Source organism: Neopsephotus bourkii, unplaced genomic scaffold (genome assembly GCF_033783945.1).
Source record: "Neopsephotus bourkii isolate Nb327-2 ecotype Australia unplaced genomic scaffold, CSIRO-AGI_Nbou_v1 NB_1328, whole genome shotgun sequence".
NCBI lineage: Eukaryota > Metazoa > Chordata > Aves > Psittaciformes > Psittacidae > Neopsephotus > Neopsephotus bourkii.
Window position 1 is genome coordinate 528834 of NW_026901808.1, and position 21184 is coordinate 550017.

Consider the following 21184-nt stretch of genomic DNA (forward strand, 5'->3'; position numbering starts at 1 on the left):
GAAAGAGACCTTTGAAACGTAAGTATCTCACTTTACAGCTGCAAAATTGTTAATATTTTAACTAATCGTGTCCTATTTCTTCAGTCCTTTTTCTTGATGTCAATGGAATGCATATACTTTATTTACAAGCACACTGAAAGTGTGATATTTGTCATATTGAGGCACAAATTAGATATGTAAATAAGGCATTGCAGTAACAAGGGACAGCTCCTATTTTATAAGAATCATTTTTACTGCAGAGGTTAGGATTGCAGAAGTTATTTAGCTAAGTATGTGTAACTATAGCTGCAGAAAAAAATACCTTTTAAAATTATTTGCTCAGATAAAAATTAAAGCTTACTAGAATTAAACTATGAAGTAGTAAATGTTTATGTTGCCACTGCTCCTTACCATGGTTATTGCATGAAAGTGAATTCTGAGACCACTGTTGCACTCATGAACTTGTTACGGGTAGGAAAGAATAGGCACCTTACATGAAAAGCCAAGAATTTATTGTTAGTCTAATGAAAATCTTAAGACTAATCACAATACAACAGTTATTAAGATTATCTAGTCACAATAATGCTACCTGCCACAGTACAAATTATCTGATTAATACAGAATGACATTAATAATAGAGTTAAAACTGTTGTACAAAACCTTCCTAGGATTTATCTTTGATATTGGGCTGTCCCTTAGACTTCCACTATTGGTCCTATACTTGATGGCATCAGTACTGCTAGAGAAGATGGGAGAATCCCGTAATAAGGACACTTCAAGATGTAACTTGTAGCTACCAAAGTCCTTTTCTGGACTTGGTACTTCACATGCTGTCCTAACCGAAGGAGTGCAATTAGTGTGAAACAGCTAGATCACAGCAGACAGCTGAGGAATAGTCAGCATATGGTTATTATTAGTAGTTCTCTGAATTCCCTTTGTGCTCTACACCATCTAAATGTTGGAATTGTTACTTCCTCAAAGAGATTAAATTAGGCTAAGGTTCAACATGTGGATTTTGAAGATAACTGCAGAGGACGGGCAACAGAGAGCACACAGAAAACAAAGAATGCCAGATAATTACTTCTATTGATAAAATCAGTGAATGGAGGCAATGCAATGTAACACATCTAGATTTTACTAAAGGGTTTGATATAATTTCTTAACAAATGATGTGCTGATTAAAAATGAGGGCTATACAAAATGAATGCAGTACATGCTAGAAAGACTATGACTCAGAAAGTAACTCTAGAACACAGTTTATAATGATGTAGAATAGGAGAAGGCAACTAGTAGCCCTTTCCCCAAGGATGGACTGGCCACAGACACTGGATGCTGCTTCCAAGGGGCCTTAGGAAATACAGGAGTCTTGAGTGACAGCTTGAAACTCATTAATTAGATTAATGAGCCTGAAAAGGGAAAGAATTCCCCCATTGAGATACAATATTTTGCACACATGAGTTTAATAAAAACTTTTAAGGGATTGAGTAAGAAACAGTTTACAGTAAGCAGAACTTGGAACTGCAGGCAGCAGTCCTGACCTGGTGCACCCCCAAAAGCAAAGAAACTACCAGCCAGAGCCCTCCTCCTTTAATCAAGCCCCACTTTGCATCATATAATCCACCTGATGAGGGGTCGAGCTGTTATCCCAAAAGGTAGAGCTTGACTGGTGCTATACCAGCCTAACACGTCACCACTCTGCTTTGGTGCGGAGCATCCAGACAGGACCCAATTGCTTTAAGCTGAACTTGGCAGCTCCACTGGGCTGCTCACCAGCCCTGGCCGCCAGGCTGGCTGGGAGCTGCTCTGCCAGCTGTGCTCCGAGCCAGCTGTCCCCATGAGCTGTGTCTGCTGCTCCGCAGTGTCACTGGCAGGCGGAGCAGCTGCTTGGCTCTGCCGGCTGCAGGCTGCTCAGGTGTTGTGCTGGGTTATTTCACACAGCAGTGCCGGGGGTGCTGCAGCTCTCGGGGATGGGTCAGTGATGGGCAGGAATGTGGTGAAGTCATCACCACAGAAAGGAGAGCCCCCACATACTGTCTGCTACAGATTGTTTCAGTCGCTCTCTCCTTGGGGTTTCCTTGTCAAGTCTTCCTGCTCCAGCAGGTGCTTACTGTAAAACTGTAGGATTGTCCAGGCTTTTCCCGTCTCTGTGCATTAACTGATTTTAACAGAAATGCTGTCAGTATTACAAAATGCCTATGAAATTTAAACCTCTTAAGTCCTGACACGTTGCCTGTTTTAGTCAGCAGCTCCCACTGTCCTACAGGTGCCCAAAGTGGGTGCAACCTACACAACAGCCTGCTGCTCCCAAGGAATATCCGCTGGTCTGTCCACAGCTCAGGCTTATCTGAGCAGAGGGAAAAGACCAGCAGATAATGTGTCCTTGTATTTGTATTTAACACAACAAACAGCAGAAGTATCCTTGTAAAAGAAAGCTTTAGATTTTGTTGGGGGTTTTGTTTATTTCTTTTTCTACTTGGAGTGTGTTTCTGCAAGCAATAATCCTAATTCTGTGATTTTCCTACAGCTTCAACTACATAGTCAAAACATCCATCTTTTCCTGTCTGTTGCATTTGCTGCAGTACTGAAGCAATAGTACTTGTTAAGCAACATTAGTAAGACTGATCACTTGCCTATTTTTGGCTCGTTGTCAGAGCAAGATTAAGGAACCAGTTATCCCACAAAACATTAAAGCTAACCTTCAGTCAGTACCCTGCAGTGGTCTTATAGATCACTTGGCTGAGCCAAACCAGTTAGACAGTCACTGCTGCCATATGTATGGTATACAAATGTCTCCCAAACATAATGCCTAAACTATTGGCCTTGTTCTTCAGATTAGTTTTATTTAAAAAAATGGAAGTTCCTTCTCAAAGGAGCTTCAGAAACCAGAGATGACTCTAAATATAGTGTAATGGATTATGTACCAGGTTCCCCACGCCAGGCAAGGCTGGAAGCAGAACCCCAAGTTGAATGGGGAAGAGAGGAAAAACTATAAAACTACTGCTGTGCAGCCAGCTGTGCTATTCTCAGCAGTGCTAATAGGAAAACTGTAGCCCCTTTTTCTGTCACATAAACCCACTCTCACCCGTAATCCTTCTGCTCCTCACAGTCATTGTCTCCTTTCCTACCTGTTGACAAAACCTTTATAACATGAGTAGTATAAGCTGCATTATCTTGTGATTGCTTTGTCAGTGTTTTAATTAATATTTTTCTGCAGCACCATCCATTTCTTGCTGAAGGACAGTACATTGAAGACTGTGGACCTCTTACCTGCTGTGCAAAGCTGGCTCTCCTGGAAACCTGTAGGGATTGGTTCCTGGGAAGCTACAAACCATCTCAAGAAGGAGCTCTCTTTCTTATACTCTGTTCAGGATTCATCTAAGGGAAAAAAGTACCACAGTGAGATTTGCAGTGCATTTCCAGTCTGGTGCCTGACGATCTGAATAGCTGCAATTTAAAAGCAGTTGAATTCCTAGAAGCAGATGATTCCATGGATGGAAATCATCTCATCTAGTATTACAGTCTACAGAGTAGGTGTGTATGCGGGGGTAGGTGTCTAGACCCCTAATGTGATCAGTAAGATCTGGTAAATGCTAGCAATGGGATTCAGGGTGGGATGCACCCAGCCAGAAGTTGGAGCCTGCATCAGAAGGGGGTTAGACACTGTGGAGGTGCCATTGTCTGTGCTGATGGCGAGGGGCACCCCACTCACCTCCAAGTCTGGGTTGCAGATACATGCATTCAAGCAGGAGGAATCTGACTTCATATTTTTTTATTCCCTGTGTTCAGTAAGATCAAGGAAAGCATAGTGCATACCAATAAGCCCATAGCAATTTCTAGTCCTAAATAGCACAGAACAAATAGCATTAAGGAACTGTAATAGGTTTGATTTGTTGAACATACGCAAGTATTGACTGCATAGGAACTAGCATATAAAACTCATTATAATTATGCCAGTGATAATAACAACTACAGGGAATATTAATTTCATACTGTCTCTAAATTAGCATCTTCCATTTTCTAGAGGTGGAAAAAGAAAAAAGCATGAAGAAAGTATTTGTGCTTGAAGGGGTGGATTTTGAGATGTACTTATAATAAATTAATCATTGCTCTTTAAGGTTCATGCTCAATAATAAGTATAAAAAGCTCTATTAAGAATATCAACCCAAATAATCAACAGTTGTCCTGCTTCATAGGTTTACAGTTAAATCAGTAAGCTTCATATAAAAAAAAGTGAGAGATAAACTGCTCTGCTTGGAAACTGAACACAGCAGAAGTTTGTTAAAGGGTATCTGAAGTAGGTTGATAAAAATACTATGTCACCAGTACCTGTCATGTCTACAGGAGTATATTTGCCAAAGACATATCATTAAAACAAAAAATGCAGTAATATTTGAAAGGATGTCCTTTATAAAGCAGTATTTCAATAACCGCTGATTTGATCTCTGCACCTCAAAACAGGGTATTGTAACGGTATTATAGGGATAACATTAGGAGTCATGAAAGTTGATTTACTGTCCCAGAAAAGTTAGCAGCAGCAAGCTGACCTAATAAAGCAGAAAGAGGAGCATTAGGAGTACTTTAACACTGCTGGGAGTGCTGGGATCACACTGCCTCTCCAGCAATTAGGCTAAAACTTTGTCAAATGTTTGTTATGGATCAGGTTTCAGACGGAAGAAGGCACAGCATGAGCCTCTTACCCCTCCTTTCTGATGTGTAAGGATGAGCTCCAACACAACCAAAAACCACAAACTTCTCCATAATTTCCTTTGTTCTGGTTTGCTGGGGCGGGACTCTTCATTAGGGACTGTAGTGATAGGACAAGGCGTAATGGGTTAAAACTGAAACAGGGGAAGTTTAGATTGGATATAAGGAGGAAATTCTTTCCTGTTAGGGTGGTGAGGCACTGGAATGAGTTGCCCAGGGAAGCTGTGAATGCTCCATCACTGGCAGTGTTCAAGGCCAGGTTGGACAAGGCCTTGGGTGATATGGTTTAGAGCGAGGTGTCCCTGCCCATGGCAGGGGGGTTGGAACTCGATCTTAAGGTCCTTTTCAACCCTAAGTATTCTATGATTCTATGATTCTTTTTCACCCCCTTCCTCACCAGTTCTATTACTCTTTAGGGGAAGCTTCAAACAATTTTCAAGCTATTTAGCCCAATACTGGGCTAAATTTAGCCTTGAAGCTAATGCCTACCTCAGAAAGTACTACAGTGCAATAGGACCAAACTGCAGAGTGGAGGCTAGGTGCTGAAGAGCCAGCCCTATCCCATACACATTATGGATTATTTACTTCACATAGCCTGAATGCTTCTTGATGGTTGGAGTGCACTGCATGTTGTCCTGGAGAACCTATTCTAGTTCAGCTCTTGTGAAAGAGATTGATTTCACATGCTCCCAGACCTGAGTACAGTAAATGGAGACAGTCAAGAGCTTCACTTCAAAAGCCTGCTCATCTGAACTAAAATGCTATAATATAAGAGCCCCCTTTGCCCCTTATCACTTGCAGAAAAGTCAGTAAAAATTCTGTGCATCACCCAAAATATTAAATTTGCCCTCAGACAATTTAAAATTAAAAATGTGTGCAAATATTTTATATAACAGCAGTTTCATAAACTCCTCCAAAATCCTAAATAAAACATCCTTTTATTCTATTTTTATTGCCAGCTTGACATGAACATTTAATGTGCAAGTGTATTTTATGAATATATAAATAGCTGCTTTTTCAAAACAAGGCTCGAATGTGTAGCTGCAGGTGATCCATTAAATAAGAAGCTCTTATAATACACACAAAAATACAGTTGTCTGGTTAATGTACACAAAAGAAGGTTCATCCACATACAAAAGAGCTCTTGAAGACATAACAGTCATCTCCAAATTGTTGATCCGTGGTTTGAAGCTCCCCTTAAATGCTGAAAAGCAGGAAGCATCTGTTTCAGACAGGCAAACAGACTCTTGGCATCTCCCAGAAAGCACTGGGTTTGCTTTCATTGCTTTCCACCTACATGCTCATTCCAGACATTGTAAGTTGGAGTTTCTCAAACACCTTCTCCTTTTCTAGCTTCTAATCCTCTAAGATCACATGAGACAGATTAAGAAATAATGAAATGCTACATAGTGTGTGCACTATATTATTTTCTTCAGTGTGGTACTAAAAAATCTGTTTCTTTTCTGCCATAAAGTACAGAATTTCCAGCTGCTTGATCTAAAAACACATCAGTATTAAGGAAGTGTTCTTTTGTCTTGGCAATGGCTCATAACAGTTTTCTCTTCAGACTTTGCCCATGGAAGGAAAAAGAGAGGAACATTGCTTGTATCTTCAAAATTATTGTGCAAAGTTTTATATATATGAACATATGCATATATATAGATTCAGTAATTGCCATGCTTTTTATCTTGGTTTTCGCAGATTTATTCTCCAGAAAGCATAATCAGGTGGTGAAAAAACAGCCTTTCAAAGAGCAGAGAACAGGGTTGCTTTCCTTTTTGCTTGCTCTGAATTTCTATTGAAATTTCTATATTTTATCTGGGTTTAAAATTTGATTTTTAAACTAGAAGTTGAGAGGCCTTTTATGCATGATTGGAAAACTACCATGATGTCATGGTCTACAAAAGTAGTATTACAAATCTGTGATCTGGACTCTTGATATAGAGGGAGAATATACCCAAATGGTGTTATTACTTCTTGGAGAAGGCATCAGGAGCAACATTTAAAGGAAGAGGCTCAGAAAGACTTAGAGCAGGAAACCATGTCAGGACTGAGAGAAACTTCATCATTCGCTGTCACCAATGGATGAAGACAGGAAGTGGAGAAGGCAGCTAGCAAGTCAGAGGATATTTCTCATGACAGTCTTACTACTGGTTATTCAGAGATCACAGACATCCTGTTAAGTAAATGTCTCAGCTGACACAATATAGTCTAACAGGCTAACATTGACATCTGGCTGTTCCCATGTCCAGCCTCAGTCATGTTACCCCAAACCTCAGCAGTAACTGGCATGTGTGGATATCACACTCACCTTCCTGTGTCATACCAGCAGCTGAGTGTCTTTGCAAGCGTGCCCATGGGCAAGGGTTGAGGTCTGGGAAAAGGGTCACTGTTCCACACAGCCATGCAGCAGCTCTGCTGCAGGGCTGTCATGCTCCTTACTTCATGCTCATCATAGACTCAGTGATATTTTTCTTCGTTGTTCTAGACACATTGGCAACCTGAGTGGCAAATAGTCCTTGTATGAGAATGGCAACGAATTGCTGTAACTCTCAAGAAGATTACATCTGGTGAATGGAAAAAGCAGTTACAGAAACTTCACAAGAACTTAAACATTTTAAATATATAACACATCAAAACTTACAGAATCATAGAATAGTTAGGGTTGGAAAGGACCTTAAAATCATCTAGTTCCAACCCCCATGCCATGGGCAGGGACACCTCGCTCTAAATCATATCACCCAAGGCCTCGTCCAACCTGGCCTTGAACACTGCCAGGGATGGAGCATTCACAGCTTCCCTGGGCAACCCATTCCAGTGCCTCACCACCCTAACAAGAAAGAACTTCTTCCTTATATCCAATCTAAACTTCCCCTGTTCAAGTTTGAACCCATTACCCCTTGTCCTGTCACTACAGTCCCTAATGAAGAGTCCCTCCCCAGCATCCCTATAGGCCCCCTTCAGATACTGGAAGGCTGCTATGAGGTCTCCATGCAGCCTTCTCTTCTCCAGGCTGAACAGCCCCAGCTTTCTCAGCCTATCTTCATACGGGAGGTGCTCCAGTCCCTGATCATCCTCATGGTCCTCCTTTGGACTTGTTCTGACAGTTCCATGTCCTTTTATAAAAAAGGACACCAAACTTACTAAAACCGCGATTATATCAATGATATTTTATATCTTTGTAGCTATGTGGAGCCCTCCAAAAGTACTGACTTGTCACAGAAATCTAAATATGTTTTGCAAGAAAACTCACGAAACACCCCTTTCATTATTTATAATAGCAAACCCAAGAGGGACTGCTGTGATCAGTTGGTATCACACAGGGTAGGGATACAGTTCCAAAGAGCAAGAACATTTCTTTAACAAAAACATTCACTTCTCATTTAAAAATATCAACTTCAGGAAGTTTCACCACAGCTCTTGACAGGTTATCAGCCTTGGAATTTGTCTAGTTTCATTAACAGACACTGAATCTTACCTTTGCTAATTTAAAGAGGTTCTGCCACTGTATTTCTGCACCATAATTATACTGAGACTGTCATGGAACTGGGCCTGCTCTTGGCCAGTAGAGACGGGTTCAGCTCCTTTGTCATCTCACTGGAAGATGTATTTTTCTAGTCCTTTTCTTTGTAGCAAGCTTATTTTTTCAGCATATTCCACAAATTTCTGACACCAGAATGGGACAGTGTTCCAGCTAGAAGGTACCAGTATATCAAACAGATGAATTATAACATCTTTGCCTTTAATTGTCTGCATACCTGTAGTTGCTCTACCTTCTTATTGATTAAATCTTTCACTGGGAACTCATGCCCAGGTGGTTATCCGATAAGATCCCAAATCTCCTCTAGTTTCAACTTGCTCTAGCAGTCTCACATCTTCTTTTGTCCACTCTTTGTTCCAAGACATACAATAATACATTTGGCCATACCAAAAGATAGGGCTCATGTCCAGCTTACTGAGCATGGCAGAACCCTCTGTGCGTGTTCTTTTCATCTAATTTGTGCTGCTTCCCTCAGAGTAACTGATTCGGGCTACACCATCTTCTCATGTTATACAAAACCAGCATGAGCATTCCACAAGAACACACAGCAGGATCCTTTGAGATTAAATCTAAGATCACTCATTTTAGATGAAAAAAAGAATCGAAGTGTATATGGAGTAGCATGGAGAATGTTTACTTTTTCTTTCCATGCAGAAGTGAAGCCTAATGGCATATTCTTAGTGGTCAGTGTACACTGGCTAGTGACTTTTCTGTGTTCCCTTTATGGCTTTGTGAGGCAGGAACCTAGAATTAATGGGGTTTTGAAATGCAAAGTTAGACTTTTCCCTTTACATTTCAACTCCTCCAGGTTCTAAAGGACTCAGCTGGTGGGTTTTATGGCTAACAAAGACAAGCTGGAGAAAGCAGCTGAGGATCTCTATCTCCAGTAAATTTAATCCATGGCAACAGTTGGGGAAGTTCATGTTTAACCTAATCTAATCTTAAAAGACAGTAAAATATTTGGCTGTAGATTCTTGGATGCAGCTCATATCACTCGTAACACACGTTCTGTGGTTTTTTGTTGAAGTTTTTATCCTTTTCTCAAAAACAAGAAAAGAAATTGTGGTGGTGGGATGAGATCTTTGAAAAAGGGTAAAGGGTCTAAAATTACACGTGCAGTTCAGAGATGGATATGCTCAGAGAGGATAAATAACCAGATACACACACATATAAACTCCATTTTTCTTTGATGTCCCTAATACAAATGCCAAGCAAGGGCTGCCTTGCTTACTTTTATGCAGTAGACATGTGAAATCAGAGCCCAAGGCAGACATATTACCAACTAGTGATTTCCTGTTGTGTTCACTGAAGCTACAAGGAGCAAGATAACAAGGAAGGAACAAAATCCAGGTTGTAATACAAGCCTGAACAGCATATTGATTCCAGTAGGAGGGTATTTTTCTGCTCTCATTTTATTAAACTATATATGAAATTGCTGGGTTAGTCACTGATTTCACAGAAAACCAGTGAGCACTGCCTGGCACCACAAGGTTATCCAGCCAGGGGCTCTTTATGAAGGTGACATCTCCCCTGCTGTCCAGCCACATCTGTGCTCTGACTTCCACACCAGTCTCCTCTTTCACCATTTGTCAGAAAAATTTACCACCTCCCTTCTCATCTCCCACTCCCACTTTACCCACTCTGGGAGGCGGATTGGAGACAAACCCTCTGCACCAAAAAACTCATCCCTCTCCCCAGACAAACCAAACCATCACATCCCCACACCCCCAATCAGGGTGGTTAGAAACTTGTTTTCTCTGACCCAGTGCTCAGATTTCTCTCTCTTTGCTCTTTTGCCTTGATGAGGAGCTAACAGACTCACTTCAAGGGAAAACTGAGAGCAGGTACCTCTTTGTTGCCATCTTAGAGGATACTAAGTCTCTGGGAGAGTCTCCAGAACAGTCTGGGAACAGTCTCCAGAAAGAGCCAGATTCTTGAAAGCAACCCCACATGTTTTCAGCAAATTCTCTGTATAATCACTGGATCCCAAGCCATGCCCAGGCTGTGTTTATTACAGTTCAGGAGCATGGGAAAGGAGACAAAACTGAGTGATCTCATCAGTTGTAGATTTTGTAGTCTGGTACTATTCCCTGATTCGTATCAGCTCTTTACAGATCTCATACAATATTATATTAATATTTATAACAGTATATTAATATTTATCATATATATGTATTATATATTGTCATTATGGTTCCTTATGTATCATGTTATTAATATAACAGTGACTCCTGAGAGCAATTTCCGTAGGCTGGAGCTTCTTATGTTCTTGGGAGATCATTCTGCAGCCAGAAATAGCTGAGATAGATCTAGCTATCCCCAACCTTTGATTAGCTGTGTTTCCCATGCATTCGTTCTCCTGACAGACACACATTGCCTCCCTCAGAACAGGGCTATATGAATTAAGCTGACTCTCTGGTTTTGCCTTATTTTTTTGCCACCATAGGTTTGAAAAGAGCCCCACAACCCTAGAAAACCCAGTGTATACTATCCAGAATATGGTCCTATTCAATGTATTTCCAAATATTACCTCTATCTGCAGTGAGAGAGAACTTTCAGGATGATTTCTTCTATGCTATTTTGAACACACATCAGTGTATGTTAATACTCATTAGCTACTATTGAAAATTTTATTTGAAGAACAGTGATTTACAGATACTACATAGGAAAAGATCAGTCATCAGGTGCACAAGTAATATCTCAATGGCTAAATATTTTTTTTTTACATTAAAATCAAAGTAAAATCAATATTTGAGAGCCAAGGACGCTAAAGGACATAATCAGTGTTTTCTGGCCATTCTAGTAAATCACGAGGTTGAGTTCCTGAGTAAGTGGGGTAGAAATCCATAAAGTGAGTTTCTGTGAAAGAAAAAGACACAAAAATAATGAACAATCTTATGTTAACTTAAAAAGGACCAGCTCAAAACAGAGAATAAGAGAAACTTGATCTTAGACCTTCATGATTCCCTTCATCTCTGCTGCTAGGCAAAACTGACGTGGTGGCAGTATGCATCTTTCTACTGCTGCGTTTATTTCAACATCTTTTTAGAAATTCAGGAATAGTTTAAAATTAATTAATAACATGAATTAAATATGAAATTATAAATACAATACCTGTCCTTCTCTCTCTCTTTTCAATGTTGAATTTGATCTATTTTATGATACTTGCATAATTTCAGTTTTCAGTACTTCACCAGTTTTAGTTTTAGGTTTCAGAATTAATAATCTCTTAAAATGCATGATATCCATTGACATTTCTTAGCTATTTCTTTGCCCACCCACAAATTCATGTTAACACCACTCTAACAACCTATGCTTAGATCACTTCTTCAAGGTAAGTAATATTTCCATCTTTTATCAGAAACACTTCTTTACCTCTACTTGGTAAGTAGGAATTCCACTTCTTGAATAATTTGCCTTTTATTCAAATAGAGGGCTAGATTCAGACAAAAATACTGAAACCCCATCCAAACACTAACCCAAAAGCACCAGGCAGCCAGAAAGGCCGCTCCAGACTGCACTACTGCACAGATATTGGGAACTATGGACGCTGGGCATCTCTCTGCACTTCCCCTCAGAGAATGCATGTGGGAGTAAAAGGAGAACCTTCCTATACCCGGGTCACTTTGTTGTCAGCCCAAGCCTGGTCAACAGAATTGCCCTTCCAACATCCCAGCTGCTACTGAAATACAATTCCTGTGGCTCAGAGTACTCTGGGAGGGGGGAGGTACATAAGAGACTCTTAATAATAGGAAGATTCCGGCAGTGTGCGCTTGCAGCCCAGAAAGCCAACCGTATCCTGGGCTGCATCAAAAGCAGCGTGACCAGCAGGTCAAAGGAGGTGATCCTGCCCCTTTATTCTGCTCTTGTGAGACCTCACTTGGAGTATTGTGTGCAGTTCTGGTGTCCTCAACATAAAAAGGACATGGAACTGATGGAACAAGTCCAGAGGAGGCCATGAGGATGATCAGGGGACTGGAGCACCTCCCATATGAAGATAGGCTGAGAAAGTTGGGACTGTTCAGCCTGGAGAAGAGAAGGCTGCGTGGAGACCTCATAGCAGCTTTCCAGTATCTGAAGGGGGCCTATAGGGATGCTGGGGATGGACTCTTCATTAGGGACTGTAGTGATAGGACAAGGGGCAATGGGTTCAAACTGAAACAGGAGAAGTTTAGATTGGATATAAGGGAAGAAGTTCTTTACTGTGAGGATGGTGAGGCACTGGAATAGGTTGCCCAAGGAGGTTGTGAATGCTCCATCACTGGCAGTGTTCAAGGCCAGGTTGGACGAGGCCTTGGGTGATATGATTTAGAGTGAGGTGTCCCTGCCCATGGCAGGGGGGTTGGAACTTGATGATCTTAAGGTCCTTTCCAACCCTAACCATTCTATGATTCTATAATATTACAATGTCAGATCAGAGTAGCGCTGCATGAATCAGAGAGAAAGAAGTGGCTTCTTACTAAGCAAGTTTCTTCTATTTATATACAAATAACTGTGGCTCAATTATGCACTTAAGCACTGCTTTTAGGAAAATACGCTTTCTGCAAAGGAAAATATGGTAGATATTACTTTCTACTCTATCCCTTCAAACAGTACAGTCTTTGTGCTTGTTAAGCTATTATACAGTATGTAATCTCATTAAGCCCATGAGAAAGTGGCAAATTTGCCCTTTAGATTTTGTTGGTTTTTTAATTACATGGACTTTAAGCTTTTGAGATCTAAACCCGAGCTGCTAGTACTTTTTTTTAATAGAGAATCAGGCATGAGAGGATTATAGGTAATGGCATTACAATATCTGTACAGAGAAGGTGGGAGAGCTTTGACTGAATTGTGAAAGGAATACGTTTAGATGGTTTAAATAATGTAATTTTTATGCAGTTTCGGACTTGCCTTTCTAGAGCCACTTGGGGTTGTTTTGCTGCTATTACAGTATCACAGTATCACAGTATGCTAGAGATTGGAAGGGACCTCAAAAGATCATCTAGTCCAATCCCCCTGCCGGAGCAGGAACACCTAGAAAGGGTTACACAGAAACGTGTCCAGGTGGGTTTTGAATGTCTCCAGAGAAGGAGACTCCACAACCTCCCTGGGCAGCCTGTTCCAGTGTTCCGTCACCCTCACTGAGAGGAAGTTTCTTCTGAAGTTTAAGTGGAACCTCTTGTGTTCCAGTTTGTATCCATTGCCCCTTGTCCTATCATTGTTTGCCACTGAGAAGAGCCTGGCTCCATCCTCGTGACACTCCCCCTTTATATATTTATATACACTAATAAGGTCACCCCTCAATCTCCTCTAAACTATAGAGACCCAGCTCCTTCAGTCTTTCCTCATAAGGGAGATGCTCCACTCCCTTAATCATCTTAGTTGCCCTGCGCTGGACTCTCTCCAGCAGGTCCCTGTCCTTCTTAAACTGAGGGGCCCAGAACTGGACACAATATTCCAGATGCGGTCACTGAGTTACATTGTTTTTTGTATGTGCACTTAAATAAAATTTTAAATGACACTTCTGTGACAAGCATTTTCGTCTTTTCTAATCATTTTTTTATGTGATGCTGTTAGTATGCAGTTGTCTTCTGCATATCTGTGATTGGTGCCTTTAAGCACATCTCAATGGAGTGTTTTCTTTACCCTGCCACATTTACATTGCTTCGACTTGCTTAAAGGCAGTTTGTATGTTAAACAATTTCTTCCCTTGAGGCAATACTGATTACACTCATTTATGACATCGCCTCTGAAAGTGAGTTTTTTTACGATTCTCCAAGGCAGAAATTTATTATCAGCAATTGTATTCCTTTACAGATTCCTCCAATAAAACAAATGTTAGAACCAGGTGCATATAACAGGGATCGACACTTTGGTAACAAATAAACTGCAATCATTGAGCCAAGTGGGTAGAGTAACATAAGATGTGACATCCATTGCTTCTTGCCTCAGCTGTCATTGATTGAATGATGAGTTACGGGCATCTTACAGTGTTAGTACTGGGAGTTCCCTAGATGCAGATCAGTGCTGGGAAATAATGATCGCATCTCACACAAAGTGTGCATGACCCACTTCAGCGTGGTTGCTAGTGACAGATATGGGACAAGTGACCAGAGAAAAGCAAGTTTACTTTGTGTTGCTCCTTTTGTCTGTGTCATGAAAAGGAAACTAGAACCACAGAGGCAGTTGCAGCTGTTTATTAGGGTTGTTCAGTCTGTCCTCTCTGTCTGCCCCCTCTGGGCTGTCTCCTTGTCGGTGCTAGAGGAGCACTGCACAATCAAGTCATGCATTTTGATCTGGGAAACTGATGTTGGACACTTTAACATGCTCAAGCTTTAACTGTTGTCTCACTGTAGTGATAGTTTCCTTAGGAACACAAAGGTACAGCAGAGATTTTCCCTTTCCTCCTCTGAACATAGGGAGACACTCATTGGATCCAGCTATGCTATAATCATTTTTGGACACTAAGTAATGGTGAGAAAAGATGTCCACCACTTCTTTTCAGCAGCAGATAAACAGCTTTGACAAGTTTACTTATTTATCAGAATAGTAATAACGCCCATGAAACTGCTAACATTCCTACCAGTTTATGGAGCTGTATCTTCTTTTCAAGCATCGTGCAAGCAGCAGACATTAAGTAAAAGAGACTTGTGCAATAGCACAAGTGTGTGCATTACAATACAAGTATGTGTATTACATTGTTCAATGGTATGTGTAATAGCAAAATAGCAAAGACCAAAGTTTCCTGAAATATTTCTTGCTTTTGCTTTCTCCCTCAATCCTCTCCCTAAAACTCAGACTGTTGTATCAAGAAATGGTGTCTGGTTGTATTTAGAGATGTAAAGGGATGTGGATGAGAAACTGCTACTGATATTTACTGACTTTTGTATAAGGTTTTTCATAACTGCTCAATGCAGCTCTTACCCCACTCAGCTCATAAGAGGAAGCATATCCACGGATGGCTCTTCCATTGAGAGCAACAACGTAAGGTCTCCGTTTCAGGCCAAGGATTGTAATTCTTTTGAACTCCAGAGAGTCAGCCCCTCTGTATCCATTTTTAAGTATTTCTGTCTTCAGGTGTCCCTGGAAAAAGCCACAGAGAAAATTTCAGGACCACAACAGCTCTTTAGAGGTGACTCACTGCATTCTGTTGCATCTTTGTCAATGAACATACAGAATGTCTTCCAATGTAGTCATCACTGACTGAGATTTTAATGGAAAAACAAGTCACATTAATTTTCACATAAGAAACATCATGTATGATTCTAAACTAACAAAGTAAGAAATAAAATAGCATTTACAGCATTCATTTGCAGTCATCTTGGACATGTTTTTCTACTTGTAATCAATGCAAATTTGGTTCTTGTACCCATTCACAGGGTACAGTGGCATATACAAAGCCAAAACCCAGATGGGGAGATTCAACAGGTGACCTTAAGGCAGATTTAATTAACATCTACAACTGCTTTAAGGTGCTAGCATCTTCCACAAACATTAGCTGCTAGATATTTTGCTCCTATTTTATGTCCCACATCTCCACAGCTTCTGTAAGAAATCTTTTATGTATATTCAGCTTTAAGGATGCTGAAGAAACACTGTGTGCCCACAGAGCTTTGTTTGTTGTACTTCTTATCTACTATATATCCCATATTTAGGGATGTACCAAGAGGACATACAAAGTCATTAAACAAATTCATTTGGATCACCAGTGACAGTAATTTCCCATACAAGCAGTGAAGAGGAATCATTGCATTTGTTATGTCATCAAAGTTGTTAAGGACATAAAGATGAATTACACTGCTCAGGAAATGATGAATTGCTATGCAATCATGACTTTTTAAAAATATGCCAAGGAGAAACCCATGATGAAACCTTTTCCATAAATTAGCTTATGTTATTTCAATGGTGCACAGTGAAGGGGAGCAGAAGCTGGATCACGGTATTTGTAACTTAGGGCTGTGCTTAGACTGCTTATTGCAGGTATTCACTCTAAAAATTAGTTCTAATTCCAAGTACACTGACTTAAACTGCCTACACAAGGGGTTACAAAGCAAATGGGGAGAGGCCTCTAAAAGCTTCTGGTGAATTTTTTAGGGTACTTGTATGTGATGTCTTCTTCTCATTGGAAGAGTCCCAGCATAGAGGGAGGTTCAGCAGAGAGAGACCACCTCCCTGTGGTGATTTATTGCTGTCTCAGGTGTGGCTAAGGGGGAGAGCTAACTGAAGATGGCCACATAGACCCAGTAAGCTCAGTATGATGCTGAACTCAGTGAGTACAACTGTATTAATAAATGAGGTTGCACTCAAGCTCTGAGGCCCTGAGCCAGGACTACAGTAGACACCACTGTCCTTCAGACCAAGGTCTGAAACTGAAGGTCTTGGGGAACCAGGGAGGTGATGGTCAAGGGGAATGGGTGACACCCTCTTCCCCAGGCGTCTCATGGTAAAGCAATTGCCTGGGAAGGTTCTGAGTTCTTAGCAGAGGGAGAGAGCTTACAGTTATTACTCAAAGCACCATAAATGCAAAGCAAAAGGAAGTCCTGGATCCAAGACCAGAAGCCAAGACTTCCTCCTGCACTTCTGAGCAGCAGAATCATGGCTTTTCTTTCCTACTGTCTTGCTCTAGTCCTATGAACTTCATCTTATCTCCTGCCCCATTTTACCCCTGAAAACTGGACCAGTTTTGGGCTGTTTAGTTACGTAGTGGCTAGTGTATCCTTTTAGAAGCTCACGTTTCCTTGAGCAAGCAAGTCTTCTTGTCACCATCCGTTTAGTGTGGTCTGGACTCACTTGGTACAGTCTGAGCATATCTATCTTATCTGTCACCTCTGGGCTGGAGGCATTGCTTTCCTTCCTCATCCCTGAAGTACAGCAGATCTTATGCCTCTAGGTGATGTATTTTTCTGTGCTGTAGGATTAATATATGGGGCACGCTGACTTGGGGCACTTTGACTTAGGTCACTTAGCCATTATGCATGATGAGATGGAGGTGTCAAGTGAATAAAAATACCAGCCTCAGAGAAACAGTACCAGAGAGCAGGCAGCTTGAATTGTTCTTTGAGACTTCAGTGCCTGCACTAGTCTTGGATTCTTCTTTCTACTTCTGGGTTGCTTAAATGAAAATATAAATGAGAGGGTCTAATCCTGCAGCCGTTACTTGCATTTACTCTGTGCTGGGTTCAGAGCAAATGCTGTGATGTCCAACCTTACCAGTAAATCTCTTAGGGAACAAAACATGGCTATTCTCCTAAAACTAGGTGTGATTATTCATCCACAGTTTTTAAGAATATAGAAATGTGCCACAAATACCAAGCCTTTCGTACATTTCTCATACCTTTACAATTTGCAGTTTGAGATAGATTGTTTTCTTTATAAACACATAATAAAAAATAGACATTAGAGATTATTGGAATGCGGATAGGGACTTCAGTCATGGATTTACAGGCAGAAGTCAAATATGAGCAATGAGAAATGGAACTGCCAGTGAATCAACGACCTAATTTGCACAGATCAGAATTTAATATAAACCTGGATATTGTTTTTCTCTAGCCTTCCTAGAATAAATTACTATACACAGACTACAGAAAGCCAAAGTTATTTTTCTTCATTTTTTGCTATTGAAATACCTTTTTTTGAAGAAGAATTGTTTTTTTCTTGGTAAATCAAGAAGAAAACAAATTAAAAATTAAATTTAAAGTCTAGATATATGATACTAGTTCCAGGAAAATGTCTCACATATACACAAGACTACATAATAAACCCCATCATCTTACCCTGGCTTTCTCTTGCTCCTTGAAGACGTAAATTCTGAGAGCAGTATCACAATAGGGGTTAACATAATTTTATTATTTTGATTTTTTTTTTCTGTAGACTACTTTGGGGCTTTTAGGAATACACAGCTTGAAAACCATACAATCATTTAGGTTAGAAAACATCTTTAAGATCATTGAGTCCAACCATTAACAAATCACTGCCAAGTCCAGCACAAAACCATATTGCTAAGCACCACATCTAGCCTTCTTTTAAATACCTCCAGGGATGGTGACTGACCCACTTCCCTGGGCAGGTTGTGCCAGTGCTTGACAACCCTTTCAGTGAAGAAACTATTCCTAATATCCAACCTAAGCTTCCCCTGGTGCAACCAAGAGACTGTTTCATCTTGTCCCATCACTTGCTCCTCGGAAGGAGAGACCAATCCCACCTCACCAGAGTCTCCTTTCAGGCAGTCATAGAGAACAATAAAGTCCCCCCTGAGCCTTCTCTTCTCCAGACTAAACAACTCCCGTTCCCTCAGCCCTTCCTCATCACACTTGTGTTTCAGACCCCTCACCAGCTTTGCTGCTGTTCTTTGGGCCTGCTCCAGCACCTCAGTGTCTGTCCTGTAGTGAGGTGCCCAGAACTGAACACAGGATTCAAGGTGCAGCCTCACCAGTGCCCATTACAGGGGGATGATCACTGCCCTAGTCCTGCTGGCCACGCTATTGCTGATACAAGCCAGAGTGCTGCTGGCCTTCTTGGCCGACTGGGCACAAGCTAACTCATGTTCAGCCGGCTCTCTACCACTCCACAGTCTACATACAATATCCTATTTCTTACCAAATGCTACAATTGTAGACAAAGTATGAGGTGTATACATTATTGAAGTAGGTTAAGGTCTTTTGCAATAAATCCCACAAATTACTCTCATACACTTAATGAGATTCCAGCAGATTTATTTTATATAGTATTTTTCTCAGCTGAAGCCTAGACTGCTGGGTTTTTCTATTGAGCTTCCTCAGGACATGTCTGCACAGAAGTGGCCGCTGTGTGAAAGGCATTAGTTTACTGACCCTGAGCTAATATAGTCCTGTGCTGTGTGGAGCATCTGACCAGCACGGTGGGTTGCCAGCAGCATGCTGAACTGCTCCATAGGAGACCAACTATGGGAGAATCTCTGTACTGCCAGACAAGGAAACGCAAGCTAAAGAATTGAGACTACGTAATTCTCTGGGCCACAAAATAAAAACTTCAAGGGATCAAAGCTAAAAAATTGCTGGGATGCCTTGATGAGAGGAACATAGTCTTCTCAGACCAAAAGTAATCACAGGAGGAAGGCAAAGAAAATGGCCCCTTGTTCCCCAGAAGCTGCGACTCGGATAAAAGGAAATCTGAGCTAAAAAAGTGGATTTTCAGATTCACATCATTGCAGGAACATTAACAATGTGTCATTATGGTACTTAATGAACGAAACACAAAACTGCAGCATCATATTTGGATTATTTTGTAGTTGGCTGTAAATTAAAACATTAGGTAGCTTACACGGTTTAAAGGCTGAGCTTATAAGAAAAAAGCTTTCCAGAGAGAAATTAGACATCAACACTGTACAATGGCTACACTAAAATACAGCTATAATACATACAGTGTATGTATGTGGGTACTTTGAATGTTGCTACTTACTTTACTGTATGTATATTTAGCCAAGAAGTAGCTCTCCTTCTCAATAGTATCTGTCAAAACACAGAGGAAGAATGATTGGTATCAAAAATCCATAAGCAGTTCACATTAATTGTAGTGAGTGGCTAATGCCAGACTAAGATGATTTGTGGGCTATTTAAACTCTTCCTCTAGTCTTCCTAGGGTGATTTTAGAGGAACACAACAGGAGTGATTGCCCTCTCTGGCAGACCAGCTGTCCCCAGTGTCACACTTTCTCATATCAAAACACTGACTTGAAGAGCAATCTGCTTTTCACCTCCGTAACCTTCAATTTAGGGTCAATTCTCCATCTATTTCTAGCAGGAGTCAGTGCCATTACACTGCTGAAAAGGCAGCCCTGTATGCAGACACATACCCCCCCCCACACCTCACACTGGGGGACCAGGCTTACCTATTGAGTCACCATCATCCCAGAAGAGAGAGCCAGAAGCTTTTCCTTGTTCATCCAGGGCAATAATGAGCCCGAATGGGTTCAGGCGGCTGTTGACAGATACATTGAGAAGTGTCAGTACACACCTGTGGGCACTGTCCATCCCAAGTTATTTAACAAATACCTCAGAGCACAGTTAACTCCAATTTTACGGTTGCAAAAAAGGCCACAACAGGAGGATGACAGTCATGCTCACCAAATGGGCTCCTGAAATGAGGATGGAAATCTGGCTTGCCTTGTCCCACAGAAGTGTAAAATCCTCACCTTTTGAGTGCTCGTATGGACAAGCTTCCCCTTCTTTAGTAGCCTTAAAGTATGATAACTGGGCAGTCTGGGAAGCAACTGGTCACCAGTGCTACCTCACTGTGGTTGGACTGGCTGCTGCACAGTGCTGTTCCCATTCTTCTCTACCCACATTTGCTTCTGAATATGGTTCGAACCTGAGACTGGTATATTACCCATTGGCAAGGGGAAATTATTTTCCTAAAAGAGATTTGAGCTTCTCCACCTTGTCCATGGCATTTGATAAATTCATCCGTGGAGCAGAATTCTGCATTTCCCCCTTGCATGTGTTTACTTTGATTGACTGACAACAAGCCAGCATGGCAGTAAGAGGTGCAAAAGCTTTTTTACACATAACTACATAGCCAGGAGTAGGTTTCAGCTGTGCAAACGGTGATGTCAGTCATCTCTGGGGTGACTTAGCCTAATGCAATGGAGCGAATACTGGGATAAAAATACTGTGCTTATCGCCTGGGGTGCAGCTGGGAGCTGCAGATAGCCTCTCTTCTGCACTTTCTTTTGATTGCTTTTTTGGCTGTCTGTGGGTCTGACCCGCACCCTGGCCGTTTGGTGACAGACACAGATGACGTTACCTCTTAGTAGTGGTTGTGGCTGGTGCCTGTTCTGGCAGAATGTAGCCTCCACGGATAAAGAGAGGGATCTTGCTCAATGGGGCAGGCACAGTAGCATAGTTCTTGTTCCAGGTACTTGGCAGTTTATGACCCTACCACAAAAATAAATGCAGTTAAAGAAATGCAAATCTGGGCACTGTACATTGTGGCCATAAACCACTGA

The 21184-nt window shown here is 41.2% G+C and overlaps 1 protein-coding gene across 1 annotated transcript in view; it reads right to left on the reverse strand.

The window, feature by feature from the left end:
• Positions 1–10840: 10840 nt before the first annotated feature.
• The window catches only part of LOC133219214 (sucrase-isomaltase, intestinal-like), a 60793-nt gene continuing 50449 nt past the window's right edge, over positions 10841–21184 (reverse strand). Inside the window, exons 20-24 of the mRNA XM_061366384.1 lie at positions 20983–21113; positions 20069–20157; positions 19640–19689; positions 15128–15286; positions 10841–11083 (exon numbers count right to left, since the gene is read on the reverse strand). Coding sequence (XP_061222368.1) covers positions 11024–11083; positions 15128–15286; positions 19640–19689; positions 20069–20157; positions 20983–21113 — 489 coding nt within the window. The 3' untranslated portion in view covers positions 10841–11023. The remainder of the gene's footprint in view (positions 11084–15127; positions 15287–19639; positions 19690–20068; positions 20158–20982; positions 21114–21184) is intronic.